At 38.9% G+C, this 14,356-nt stretch overlaps 1 protein-coding gene across 2 annotated transcripts in view; it reads left to right on the top strand.

The window, feature by feature from the left end:
- LOC122642488 (heat shock 70 kDa protein 16) overlaps nt 1–14,356 on the top strand; it is a 56,890-nt gene that overhangs the window by 40,950 nt on the left and 1,584 nt on the right. The window contains exons 4-6 of one of the 2 annotated variants that reach the window (XM_043835986.1): nt 12,499–12,594; nt 12,702–12,839; nt 13,157–13,357. In XM_043835986.1, the coding sequence (XP_043691921.1) occupies nt 12,499–12,594; nt 12,702–12,839; nt 13,157–13,357 (435 nt within the window). Of the gene's footprint in view, nt 1–12,498; nt 12,595–12,686; nt 12,840–13,156; nt 13,358–14,356 lie in introns of both variants that reach the window. The other variant, XM_043835985.1, reaches the window with a different exon arrangement.

The raw sequence follows: 14,356 nt of genomic DNA, 5'->3' as shown, positions 1-14,356 counted from the left end.
CGAAATGGAGTTTTTCAGGGCAGGCGACGATAGCCGCGTCATCAACATCGTCTCCTGCCGAAAAAGCACCTGCAGCGTCAACATCGTGGTCAGCCTGAAGCCTGAACCTATTCTGAGCCAGAGGAACAATCCTTGAAGCCCACAATGAGGACTTGTTGCTTGCCGGCTGCGGCTTAGAAGCCGGAATGGGGTTCTGAAAGCGAGATCTGTGTCTTCTCCGACCACGATAGCGTTGTCGCAGATGAGTAGAAGTCCTCTGGTCTTCACCAGCAGCCGGAGAAATCCCTTCGACAGAGTCATCAGCAAGGGGAGAAGGGTCTTCAGGGACAAGGGCCTTCGGGGAGCAGAGGCTGGAATCATGTCCGAAGATTTTGCAAACAGTGCAGTGAGGAGGCTTCCAGTCATAATGGATTTCTTGCTCGAAAGAGAAGTCATCTCCTTCAACGACCTTGATGAAAGTGGGTAGGGCTTCTTGCGCAGAGACTTCCACATAGAGACGAGCAAAGGCCAGCCTATCTTTTCGCCTGGTCCTCACATCAGTGAATAGGGGCTTTCCCAGAACAGAGCCCAAAGAGCTCAGGCCATCCGTACACCAGTAGTGAAGGGGAAGGTCCGGCAGGGTAATCCATAAAGGAATCGAAGAAAGATCAGTGCGCCTGAGCTGCAAGCCTGCAATTGCCGATGCCACTGCTTGAGGAAGATAGGCTTTTTTCCAACAAGCCAGGGCCCTCCTTCTAAGACACGAACCTTGTCGGAAGCCGAGGAGAATTTGAATAGGAAGAAGCTATTATCCAAGAGAGAGACATCTAAAGAAGCCTGAGGTCTCCACTGTTTGGAGAGAGAAGCTTTGACAATCGGGAATGGAGGGCGAGAGCCCAGAAAGTTTCCAACTAGGCTGTTCTCCCAGAGCTTAGCTTCAAATTCCAGGACTTCAGAAGGGTAGAGGGCTGCCTTAGTCGAGCCATCCATAGTAGGAGCAATGAAATGAAGGGGTAGTCCATCAGGCGATGGGGCAGAAGCAGGATTGCAAAGGGAAGACCAGGGGGCAGAAGAGGAGGGTTGAGGAGCAGGGGTGGAGGAGGGATTGGGCAATGGAGAAGGAGGATCAGGGCTGTGAGAAGAGGCCGGCATTGCACCGGGAGAGACAGAAGAGGGGAGGGACAATCAGGCCGGCCAGGATGGCCGGAAAAAACGACGGGGTGCTTCAAGCATCACAGGCAGGCGCCGTCCCAACAATAAGTCTGTTCCTTGGGTGTCCGAACAAAAGGCTATAGGGGAATCTTTTTTTTTGGGTGAATAAAGGGGAATCTTATTTATGCATAAATAAATTAATGCAGTGCTAATAATCAAGTCAAAGGGTCTCCAAACTCTTGAAGTAGGAAACAAGAATTCGATGAGAAAGATATGTTTTTTTTTTTTTTTATAAAAAATTTTAAATCTGAAACTGAAATAGAATAAAATAAAAGAAAAGACAGAAAAGATATGATCAGGAATCACCACCTGATCTGTAGGGCTGGAATCACCACCAGGTAGCCTACTGAATCACCACAGCAGGGAGCATTCTGAATCATCATAGAACAAAGGGCAACAAGCTAAATTCGTTACTCAAATTCATGTACAGCGCTGTAGCCCCTTACAAACTTATATAAAAAACTAAAAAACAGACTATAACTCAAAAAACGAAAGGTTGGATATTGCGTTGGACTCATGTGCCTTCCAGAACCTGGGGAGTTCCCTTGCTCCTGCGGCGAACGATTAGCCAGCCTTGTGGTGGCAAAAGGATTAGATGTCCCCCCATGCTACGGTTCCCTGTGGTCTGAACCCGGTGCTCCATTAGGTTAGGGAGCTGGGCGATAATAGCTCCTCCGCATCCCAAAGCGCGCTGCTCTCCTAGGTGCGTAATTCGTTACTCAAATTCATGTGCAGTGCTGTAGCCCCTTACAAACTTAAATAAAAACTAAAAAACAGACTAAAAGGACATACCCAGTGCACAAGGCTCCCGCCACTGCAGGGTCTGGGAAGAGAATGTATGCAGTCTTGCCCCTGTTTTCACAGAGAAGCTGTTTCCAGACTCGAACCAGTGACCACTTGGTCACAATGGAGCAACCTTTACCGTTGCACCAAAGCCCACCCTCAAAAAATGAAAGGTCCAAGGTTGGGTATTGTTGGTGATTCCAGCCCTACAGATTAGGTGGTGATTCCTGCTTATATCTTTTTTATCTTTTCTTTTATTTTTATTCTATTTCATTTTCAAATTTAAAATCCAAAAAAAAATTCCTATCTTTCCCATCGTATTCTAGTTTCCTACTTCAACTTGTATTTCTCCAAATCTCTTGTTTTGAAATTGATGTCTGTATTCTGTTCCAGTTCTCTGTTCTGCTATTATTTCTGAATCTTGTAATGGTTTCAAAATCCGAACTTTCTAATTAAAACCTGAAATCCTACTGCAACTAGGATTCATACAATTTTCAGCTTTCTGGTTCTGTTTTTGAAATACTGTTTCTATAGCGATTACTATTCAATCAGTTATTAGAGCCTTAGTTGATCTCTCTTTAGAGCCCTAATTCTGTCCATCGATTTCACAGTTGTCGAGTTGTCCATCTCCAAGTAGGATTACTTCACAAGTGTGAATCTGAGGATCAGATTTTGATCGCACTTTGCAGAAATCTTCTACACTGAATTCAGACCCTTAGACTTCATTATTGGCCAAAGTAGACCTACTGCTAGTCTGTTATTAGTTTTCTTTTCGAATTTGGTTTGTCCTTTTTAAATCTGCGATCTATCACAAGTTGATTCCCTTCCGGAACTCCACTGGTTTTGCATTAACATTGCATTAATTCGTATCAGAGCTATGTAAGGACTAAGGACTATAAAGGGTTGCTGATTATTGTCATACTGTTCGAGGTCAAAATTCAACTTCAAATTAAAAGTTGATCGTGCAGCTCTGATTTGATGTCACTTCAAAACTCGTGGATGAGTTTTTTCAAGCCGGGAAGAGTTGATGCAGATAAAACATAGATGTGGGCTTATTTTAGTGGATAGGCATGGGTTGGGTTATATATGTGTTGGGCCATTGTCCAATGGATAGTCATTGTAATGGACCACTTTAATGGGCCTAAATATGGGTAAGAGGTAGGAATATGAGATTTGCTTCATTAGTTAATTAGAGTTCTTATATGGCTCATAATGTAGTCCTAGATAGAGGATAGGTCTACTAGGATGACCAGGACCTTCCTAAATCAGTTGGCCGATTAGGGCAGAATTAGGGTTAGGCTTAGGGTAATGGGGTGGGATCTTATTTAGTAAAGTTAGGCAGGTTTTTAGAAGCCTAATGATGTAGGTTGGGTGAGGTTTGAGTGAAGATTTAAAAATCTAAAAATTAGGGTTAGGGTTTTGGGTTTTGGAAAATAGGAAAAGGGATATCAGTGAGGTTCGGCTGTAATTTGGACAGGTTTCCATGGCTGGATTATTCTGGGCAGCTTTTAGGGTTTTTAGGTTTAATGGAGATGAGAAGGGATTAGGGTTTGGTTGATGTGTTGGGGCAGCAACCTGGATTGAGTGTAGGGTGAGGTGAGAGGATGTTGTGATTGAATTATGGACGAGTTTTGATGGTTAAGGCTGTGATTGAATCAGGGTTTAAGAGATTCAAATAAAAAAAAGCGGGGAATGTTAGGGTAGGCTGTAGAGGATTAGAAGAAGAAGGGAATGACTGAAAATATTAAATAACTTCCTAGAATTGCAGGTTCTTCAATGGCAGCTTGAAGATGAGCTTGAACAAGACCTCCCGATCTTAACAGATGCAAGGAGTCGATCGGAGTCCACCAATCCCTTCCATCTTGATATGACTGACAAGGCTTCCTTGATATTACCCACAAGGAACACTCTCAAAGAGTTGAACAGCAGCAGCAATGGCAGCAATATAGATAACGATTTTTTTTTAAGTCTAACTGTGGGGGAGCCTCCCACGTTTTCATTAGTAAATAATATGGCCCAAGGCCCAATCCTATTACAAATCTAAAAGCTCTCCCTCTAAAGATCATGGAGGGATGAAATTAAAACACTTAAAACAAAAGATTCCTAGTCTACCAATAAGAAATAGACACTAGCAACCAATAAGAATTAATCACTTAAATTGAACCAAAACTGAACCGGTTCAATTTAAGTTACATTTTAGCTGATAAATAAACCAAGTATAGAATGCAGAAAATTAAAACTAAGGCTAAAATAACTAAGTATAAAACTAGTCTAAGGCTCCAACACTAGGCCCTATGATTAGGGCAGCTTGTCTTCTTTGCGGATGCTTGGATCTGCATCAGCTCAGTTTCTTTATTGTTTCAGTTTTTTAGTCAGTTTATGTTACCTTATCAATTCAGGATTGGTTTAGGCCTTTCCTTTCTTGAGTTTGAGTCTTTTTTAGTCTTTTATATAAGTTTGTAAAGGGCTACAGCCCTAGACACGAATTTAAGTAATGAAATGGGCTTGTTGCCCTTGGTTATGTGGTGATTCAGAATGCTCCCTGCTGTGGTGATTCCATAGGGCTCTCCTTGGTGGTGATTCCAAGGTTGGGTATTGATGGTGATTCCAACCCTGCAAATCAGGTAGTGGTTCCTGATCATATCTTTTCTAGCTTTTCTTTTATTTCTATTCTACATTGAATCGCCAGAGCATGTAGCATTCTTAATCACCATAGAACCAAGGGAAACAAACCAAATTCATTGCTCAAATTCGTGTTTAGGAGTGTAGCCCCTTACATAATTATAGAATGGACTAAAAAACAAATTCAAACTTAAAAAAAACATAAACTAAAAGGCCTAAACTAGTCCTGAACTGATAAGGTAACATAAATGGATTAGGAAACTGAAACATAATAGGAATTGACCCAAATAAGGAATCTAATTTAACTAATGAAGTAAATCCCATACTCCTACCTCCTAGCCATATTTTAGGCACATTAAAGTGGCCCATTGCAATGATATCCATTGGACCAACATATATATAACCCAACCCAAGGCTTATTTCCACTAAAATAATCCCACATCTGTGTTTTATCTGCATCAACTCTCTCTGGCTTGAAAAAACTCGTTCACGAGCTTTGAAGTGATGTTGAATCAGATCCGCACGATAAAATTTTAATTTGAATTTTGACCTTCCTCGAATAGTAAGAAGATAATCAACAACCCTTTGTAGTTCTTCCATAGAACCAATTAATGCAATGCTAATCCCGAATCAGTGGAGATCTAGTGGGAGATCAGCTTGCAACAAGATAGTAGGAAAAAAAGGACAAATCAGATTTGAAAAGAAAACTAATTGCAGAATAGCAATAAGTCTGATTTATCCTATAATCAAGTCAAAGGGTCTGAATTTAGTGTAGAAGATCTTACAAAGTGATCAAAATCTGATTGTCAGATTCACACTTGTGGAGTAACCATACTTGGGGAAGGACAACTCAACAACTGCAGAATCAATGGACAAAATGACGGATCTAAACTGAGATCAACTGAGGTTATAATAAGTGATTGAACAATAACAGCATGTAGGAACAAAATTTCCAAAATGGAACCTTAAATCTGAAAATTGTATGAATCTTAGTTGCAGTACGATTTCAGGTTTTAATTGGAAAGTTCAGATTTTTTAATCCGTCACCAAAATTCAAGTAATAGTAGAGCAGAAAACTGAAATCAGAATTCAGAGATCAATTTTAGAACAAGAGATTTGGAGAAATCCAAGTGGAAGTAGGAAACTAGAATTTGAGGGGAAAGATACGATTCTTTTTTGGATTTTAGAACTGAAATTGAAATAAAATACAAATTAAAAAAAATAAATAGAAAAGATATAGTCAGGAATTGCCACTTGATCTGTAGGGGTGGAATCACCACCAGGGAGCCTACTGAATCACCATAGAACCAAGGGCACAACAAGCCAAATTCATTACTCAAATTCGTGTGTAGGGTTGTAGGCCCTTACAAACTTTTATAAAGAATAAAAAAACAGACTCAAACTCAAATAAGGAAAGGTTTGATAAGGTTACATAAACTGACTAGGAAACTGAAATAATAAAGGAAACTGACCCAAATAAGGACTCTAATTAAACTAATAAAGTAAATCCCCTGTATTTTCATCTCCTACCCATATTTCTGTCCATTACAACGAATACCCATTGGATCAACGGCCCAACACATATAATCCAACCCTAGGCTTATTTCCACTGAAATAATCCCACATCGATGTTTTATTTGCATCAAATACATATGTATCAATGATTAGATTTGAAAAAAGAACACACAAAGTGGTATTTTTGTTTTGCACCCTATTTTGCTAGGGTAAGCATTCAAACATTTGCTCAAGTCTAGCAAAAAATTTGAAACAAGATAAGTTTTAGGGACTTGCTACTTTCTTGAAGTTTCAACTCAAATGTCTCTTTGCAATCTTGTTGTGGGAGTTTAGATGATTTTGGGAGAGAGGTTTGAATCTCCAAAGATTTGTAAGTTCTTGTACAAATTAAGTGTTCTACCAATTTCCTCTCCTTTCTCTAATTTCGACTAACTTCTTTAATTTTTCCGATTTTGACTCATTTCGACTTGAGATTTGGAATTTTATATGAAAGGAGTGTGACATTTCGATTATTCCAACACATTTCCATTATTTCAACTGAAATTTTGACATTTTGATCATGTTGTTTTGCTCATTTTGACGAAATAGTACAAACAGGAATTTCTATCACTCCCCCATACTTACCCTACATTTACTAAAACTCCCCTACTCAAACCTTCACATCTGTTTCCCCGCCCCTCCCCCCCCCCCCCCAAAAAAAAAAAAAAAAAAGTGACCTCCTACCTCTCCTTCTCCCCTGGTACTTAAGATACCCAAATTACCCCTCCTTTATTAATAGAAGTGGAACCCACATCTCACTCGTCTGCCGCTGCACCCCCCTCTCCTGAATTCAAAGCGGCTCATCCATTTGGCTTTGTTGATATATCATGTGAGAAAAGGACTAAACGTTATAAGCCTCGTCGTCCAGTTTAGCTTTCCCCCCGGTTTCCCATGAAAATGGATTGGATGAGATTTAGGTAATCCTTGTAGAAACGGGACTGAAAACTAATTTCTGGACCTGGGCAGCCCAGATCTCTCAGCTCTTTTGCTGCTAATCCCAATCGGGCTTAATTCAAACCCAGAATCGGAACCGACCTTATTATTCCTCTTCTTGTTATAACTTATTCAGTTCCTGTGACCCAAGCCATTTACATCCGACCTGCAGTTTCCCCTTAATTGCTATCCATTTAATTAATTCTTAATCCATGCCCACTGGTTCAATGAATTATCAAAATAAAGGTAAAGAATTTCAGAGGCAAAAACTTCTCGTAGCTTCAATAAAATATTAACTTCTCTTGAAAATTTAATAATTACCACAAAAATACTCTCCCAATTATTAAATAACTTATGAGAACTATCCATTTATCGTTAATAACTCTTATCTTGCGGGAAACTACAAATGATTAATCCTAACCATCCATTCACACTTCACAGAAGTGCAGATCATGAGGGTGGGGTTGGGGGTGACAGGGGCAGGGGCGGGGGGTGACAGGGGTGGGGTGGTTGGGACTAGGATTGAGTGGAGAGGTGAGGGGGTTGCAGTGGCGGGGCAAGGTGAGCTGTGTTCTGCAGGAGAAGAAGTCATGCAGATTTATCACCAAACTGGACTTCTTTTATTAGGAATAAGTCTAGGGTTGGGTTACATACATGTTGGGCCTTTGATCCAATGGGTTTCTAATGTAATAGGCCACTTTTATGGGTTTAAAATATGGGTAACTAGGTTGCATATGGGATTAACTCCCATACTTAGTTTTATTTTCCTACTTAGCTTTTTATTTGGTTTTTTAAATTGAACCGGTTCAACCAATGGTTCAATTTAAGTGATTTTATTAGTTTTTCTTTTAGTTGTTTAGTTGGGCTGGATTAGGACTCTATTTTGAGTCTATTTCAGTTTCATAGTCAGTTTAAGTTAGCTAATAGGTTAGGGATAGGGTTAGGCCTTTCCTTTTTAGTGTCTAAGTCTATTTTTAAGTCTTCTATATAAGTTTGTAAGGGAGGCCAGCATTGAATACGAATTTTGATTAATAAAAACTCAGCTTTATGCTTGATGCCTTTGTTGCTGCTGTTGCTTATTGTGAGTGTGCATCCTTGTGGATCTCAAGGTGGATAAGGTGGGTGGACTCCTGCGACTCCTTGCATCGTGAAGATCGGGAGGTTTTCTCACAATTGCTCAAGCTGCTGTTCTTGGGGATCTCTTCAAACCAGTAAGCTATTTTAATTTCAGTTTATTCCTTCTACTTCTCATCCTCTAACCTAAACCTACCTTCCCCATCGATCCAATTCAGTTCATCAAACCAGCATCCTTATTCCCTCCATCAATCATCATTAAACTTCATCCACAACCTTCATACTTTACTCGACAACAACCCTAATATCAGTTCTCCATTGCAGCCTTATAATCCCTTAAACCCTAATTAGGCCCTACAGCCCTAACTTTAACCTAGACCTAACCACCCATCAAAATCTGATCTTTTTATTGTCATCTCACTCCCCATACTGCCATTAACACTCGACCAGCTCACTTTCCCCAGATTCCATCTCTATACCCTAGATTCTAAAAACACCCAATTTTTACAAGGCATCTAACCCGAAACCCTAGATTTCCAACTTCATCCAAATCAAACCAAACTTACATTAATAGACTCCTAAAAACCTGCTCATAATAATTAAATAAAACCCTAGCTCAAAATCCTAACCCTAATCCTAATTCTGCCCTAGTTTATCTATTCTGTTCCATTCGGCCAGCATAGTCAAAAACTCTGATTTACCTGGCTCCTAGTAGGCCTCCTACCTATCTAGGACTACATTAAGGAGGAGGAGGAAGAGGAGTAAGACATGGGTCCCATTGCTGGTAATAAAGGAGGGGTTATTTGGGTATTTTAAAGTACCATGGGAGAAGGAGTAGTAGGAGTTTACTTTTTGGGGGGAATCAAATGTGAAAGTTTGAGTAAATATAGGGAACTATAGGGGGGTGATGGAAATTTTCCCAGTATTATGTTTTATGTATTTTACATGTGATTTTGTTTTGAGGTCTCCATCAAAATCTATATATTTCACCAACATTTCGTTCGAAATTTCAAACATTGCTTTCCCTCTGGGGTCTAGACTATTTGAGAATCATTGAAAAGGTCAACAAATTGTGGTGTGCCAAAAACAAATTGTTGTTCAGTCACGAGCACTTAGATGCTCTTCTTCCGTTATATTTTTAGTTGCATTGTAATACTAATTAAAAGCTTACTTTCAAAAGCTTTCAGCTGAAATTTCCTGTGTAGCTTCATTGTCCCAACAGGGAAACTGGTTGTGGCTCTTTGAAAACCTATATTCTTCCCCTGGTTTTGAATTTTCAGATCATCATCTCTGCCAAATGGAGATCCCAAGCTTAGACATTTCAGATGTTCTTCAACTGCTGATGTGAGATGTTGATCTGGAATTTGATCATATTAAGTTCTATAGATGCCTGCATGCTGCTTGAGCAAATAATAATCTGTAACAATGACTGCAATTTGTCCTACCTTCCTGAGTGTTTTTGATAATTCACCTAAAGGGTTTATTTTATTGGAAATAAACTTTGGGTTGGGTCTTATATGTATTGGGATTTTGATCCCATGGCTTTACTTTGTAATTGGCCAATTTAATGAGCCTAAAATATGGGTAGAAAGTAGGAAAACGGGATTTTCTTCATTAGTTTAGTTAGAGTCTTATTTTGAGTTTGTTTTCTTTATTATTTCACTTTCCTAGTCAATTTAGGTTACCTTATTAGTTAAGGATAGGGTTAGGCCTTTCCTTTTTAGTGTCTAAGTCTATATTTGAGTCTTCTATATAGGTTTATAAGGGAGGCCAACATTGTACACGAATTTGATTAATGAAATATTGGCCTTAGCCTTTGTGAAAATCCTGAGATAGGATGGGTGAGATGCCCAGGCTGAGATAACCAACCCTTCCTTTCCCCCTTCTTCCCTACTCGATCCCCATTCTTCTTCTATTTTCTGTTTTGTTTTAGAACCTGCAATCAAGCCATCGGGTGTGTATTCTAGCGTTTGCCTCAAGGTTTTGAGATCCAAGAGTCATTCAACACCACTGGTTCGATTGTTGCGGCTTCTCTTTATTTAGGAGATTATTTATTCTTGATTGCTGCTTCAACAGGTTACAAATTTGTGGGTTTTTATTTGTTACTTCAACGAAGAAAATTGTTCCCTCATATGATTTTAGTTCCCATTGTTCTCTTGGTTCCCTCATATGATTTCTTATTTGTTGGAGGGTTTTCTATTTGATCCTGCCTAGGATTAGACCTATTCAGGTTCTAGTCTTACATTAGTGTTGCTATTGCTCATAACTGCGGAAGTGGTGTTGATGAATTTGGTTGTATTATTCATGATCTTTCATTGATATTCAGATTTTTAGAATCTATAAAAACATCCAAGGGAACATATAGTTTCTTGTTTCTGGTAAACATTATACTCTACATAAATACCTTATCAAAAAGCATGAAAACTGTGAATGTCATAGTTTTTAATCTTCAAGCATTTATAACTATGATGCATGAGACAAGCAAATCTCTTGCTGCAGCTTCTCCCAGAGTGGTGCTAGGGGATGTACATTTGCTCAGTTGTTTCCCTCTTAGGTAGGCAGTTGCCTTGCTTTATGACTTCATGTTGGAACATTTTCTTACAAAGAGAACTTACAACTGTCCAACATGACGATGTAGATCCATCTAGTCAGTACACCAACATGGGTGGTTGATGTAGTTCAAGAGAACAAGAAGGGCAGCAGCAAACCAGGCCTTCAAACTGGACCAAGAATGGACTAATATGTGTAATTTTAAGTGTTCATTACCCCAGGTGTCTTACCCTCAACTGGGAAATCTGGTCCATCGTGTTGTGTACTTTCTATTGGGATTCAACTTATTTTCCGATTTATGAGGCTGTCCAGTTCTGTCGGCTATTAAGACTACCCTGCTGTTGTATCCCCTGTGAACGATTGCCATTGGCAATATACCTATTAGGTCTGGTGGTTTACCTGGGCATCAAAGATCCTATTGTTAGCATGTTGACAGGTCTGTACTTGTTTTACTGTTGCTGGTTATATGCTATGACTACTGTTGGCAGATTAGAGTGATCCTATTGTGGGATTGGTTCCTAGTTGATTAGTTGGGAGCTGGTCCTACACTAGTTGTGGTCTTTTTCTGATTAAATTTTGACATTTTTTTGGGGATCAGAAACAATGAGATATTGCATTTCATTGAGCAAAAAAAAAATAATTACAATTGATTGTAAACTAAGCTGCCAATATGTCTATGAACAAAAAAAAAAAAAAAAAGACACAAAAGGTGTCATTCGAACAGCAAGGAATCCCACTGGAAGTGAAACCATTCCTATGATCCTATCTACTCCAATAAATTCTATGTAAGATAAAGCCCTATAGGTTAGATTCTTGGCAATATTGGCACAGATTCTCAGGATAACTCTGGTATTATCTTCAAAATTATTCTGTTTCTCTCCTTCCAAGGACCCCACTCGGCTGCATATGGCAGTAACTTCCATAGGACAGATCCTTTCAAACTAAGGGATTCTTAGAACGTTGAGAGAACATTTATTTCCACACTTTAAGTACAAGGATACAGAAAAAGAAAGATGGGGTGCTGTAATGCAGGTCGATCAGAGGATCTGCTGGTGGTGGGCTTTTTAAGATATAAAGAAATACACTGCTAGCAATGGAGCCGCAATGATTAGGGAAGAAAGGGGATCGCAAGCATGAGAGAAAAGGGAGAAGTCATGGGGAAGAGAGAGAGAGGAGAGATAACAAAAGAGAAGAAAAGGAATCAGGTATGGGATACCAATCCCGTATGCACTTCTCAACAGCACCAAAACTATTGAAAAGACTCAAATTTCTTTAATCAAAACATCCTTTGTTGATGGGGTGTATTACATATAAAGATCTTCTGAAATTTCTATACCGACTCCTAAGAGGACTCCTAGTCACTCTCACACACTCAATAAAGTATATAAACTCAAAACATAACTCTGCTATTAAGTATTCTATTCTAATTCAAAACACTTAACTAAAAAGGACTCTCTTTTGGCTAAACTAACTTACTTCACAGCACATGAGGCCCACACAATCTTATCTATATACTTAATCCCATTACATCATTTAACCCAAAAATAAAAAGCTCAAGGTCCAGAGAATCCAACCATGAGCCAAAATGAAATCTTCGGAGGCCTGATTGGCCCAATTGGATAATCTTTAGCTTCATCACGCTGACTTCTCAGGAGATAACCAATACTTATAATTTATTTTTGTGCAGTTTGTTTGGATATATCACTTAATTCTCATTTCATCTTCCTTGGATTTATATTCTGTGTTCTGTTGACAATCAATAATAGATTTGATGATTTAATATTTCCACAGATCGGTCCTTTCCAACTTTCTCATGCTGATAAAAGCAAAGTTAAAGTTAGACTCCAATTAAATCTTCATGGGATTGTTACTGTAGATTCAGCATCAGTAAGTATTAGAATGGAGTTTTTACTTTCATTAAAGTGTTGAGCTCCATGTGTCGGTGACATTTTATTAATTATTTTTTTAATACTCTATAGTTGTTAGAAGATCAGATTGATGATCCAAGGACAAGGGATAACACTCATTTAAACACCAGAAATTCGGAGAATGAGTCTACTTCTGGGTCTTCTGAGGCTGTGGCAAATGGTACTGATGGCATTTCACATCCTGGGTCTTCAGATATGCCTGCTGTAAGTTCACCTATAGTATTCTATATTACTGTGTATGCTTCTGGATTAGAGCTCACTTGCAGGTGCACTGGAAAATCTTAATTTTCCTAGAAGTTTCTTGGTGTCTGGGTACAGTGCCTGGAGTAGTTGCTTATATCTTTACTTCTGCCTATGTTCACATTTATGTTTATGATGAATTTCAGACTTATGGATGCAGATATCCATGCAGAACTGTTCGTCTGATTAAGAACCACGATATATTTCTAGTCTTTCTTAAAGAATGGGCAGATGTAGATTTGAGATGTATAAGCTACTCACACTGCCTTCAACTTATGCAGGATGATGGAATGAGAAAGGGCAGGCACTTGCAGAGGCATGAAATACCAGTCAGTGAGAATGTTTATGGTGGGATGACCAAGGCTGAGCTCTCAGAAGCTCATGAGAAAGAACTTCAATTGGAACAACAGGACAGGATTATGGAGCAAACCAAAGATAAAAAGAATGCCCTGGAGTCATACGTCTATGAAATCCGCAACAAGGTAGAATTTGGAAGTTAAATATAACAGTTCTCCTTTCTGGGTTTAATGCTTGGGTCTGACATAATGATTTTTTCAGTGCCTAAGTTAATCCAAAATGACCTAAACAAATTTGCCTTGCCTCGATGATGTAAAATCTGACCAGGAAAGCATGTAGTAGTAATAGCTTTAGTTTTGGGCCTTTCCCACATTGAAACATAGGCGGTTATTGAATTATCTGCCTACTCATTTTGTTGGTTTTAGGAAATATGTTAAGTTGTTTTAAATGAAAGTAAACTTAGATAGTATGCTTGTTTCTTTTGAGGCTAGCTATGAGACTAATTCATTTTAGGGTTTAGTTTGGATGTTATTAATATAGTTTCATGATGTTTACCCTGTACATTTTTGAATTTGATGTTGTTGGGGGAGTTCTGAAAACCTAGGTATGTTTTTGTCTTTCCATTTATTCTAATATTTTCTTCCCCCTTCTCTCTTCTTTGTCTTCCTTTAAAATTCTGTTGCTTTTGTGAAATCAGCATCTATCATCTTTTGTTTTTATCTATTCTACTACAAATCTTAAAATCCGATCTTTGGATCATTAATTCTAGATCCAAGAAACCTAGTTTCTCCCTACTTTCTCTTTGCTGAAAATTGTAAACTAGATTCCATTTATTTTGTTCTCTTTAAGGTTTATCACTCATGGGATAAGGTTTTGCCTGCTCTGACCTTTGTCACTGAATTTCCAGAAATATGCGTTGGAGTTCTCAAATCCTTTGATGTCAAGGCCTGCAGTTGTCTAATTTATTAAATCACCTGCAAACTGCATTTCATTTTGTACCCACATTGGTAAAATTGTCCCTAGCATTCCCCAAAATTTTTTGCAAATAGAACCATGTTAATTGAGCCTTAAATTTTCCGCAAAAAGAAGAAAAGAATTGAACCATACCCTAAGCAAGGTAAGTGGGGTCTCGATTATACCAACATGGCATCGACATTGGGTCCCAGTACAGAAAGGCCCGTGTC

Source organism: Telopea speciosissima, chromosome 10 (assembly GCF_018873765.1).
Source record: "Telopea speciosissima isolate NSW1024214 ecotype Mountain lineage chromosome 10, Tspe_v1, whole genome shotgun sequence".
Taxonomy (NCBI): Eukaryota; Viridiplantae; Streptophyta; class Magnoliopsida; order Proteales; family Proteaceae; genus Telopea; species Telopea speciosissima.
The sequence above is the reverse complement of the archived record's forward strand: the minus strand, read 5'-3'. Positions and strand labels throughout refer to the sequence as shown.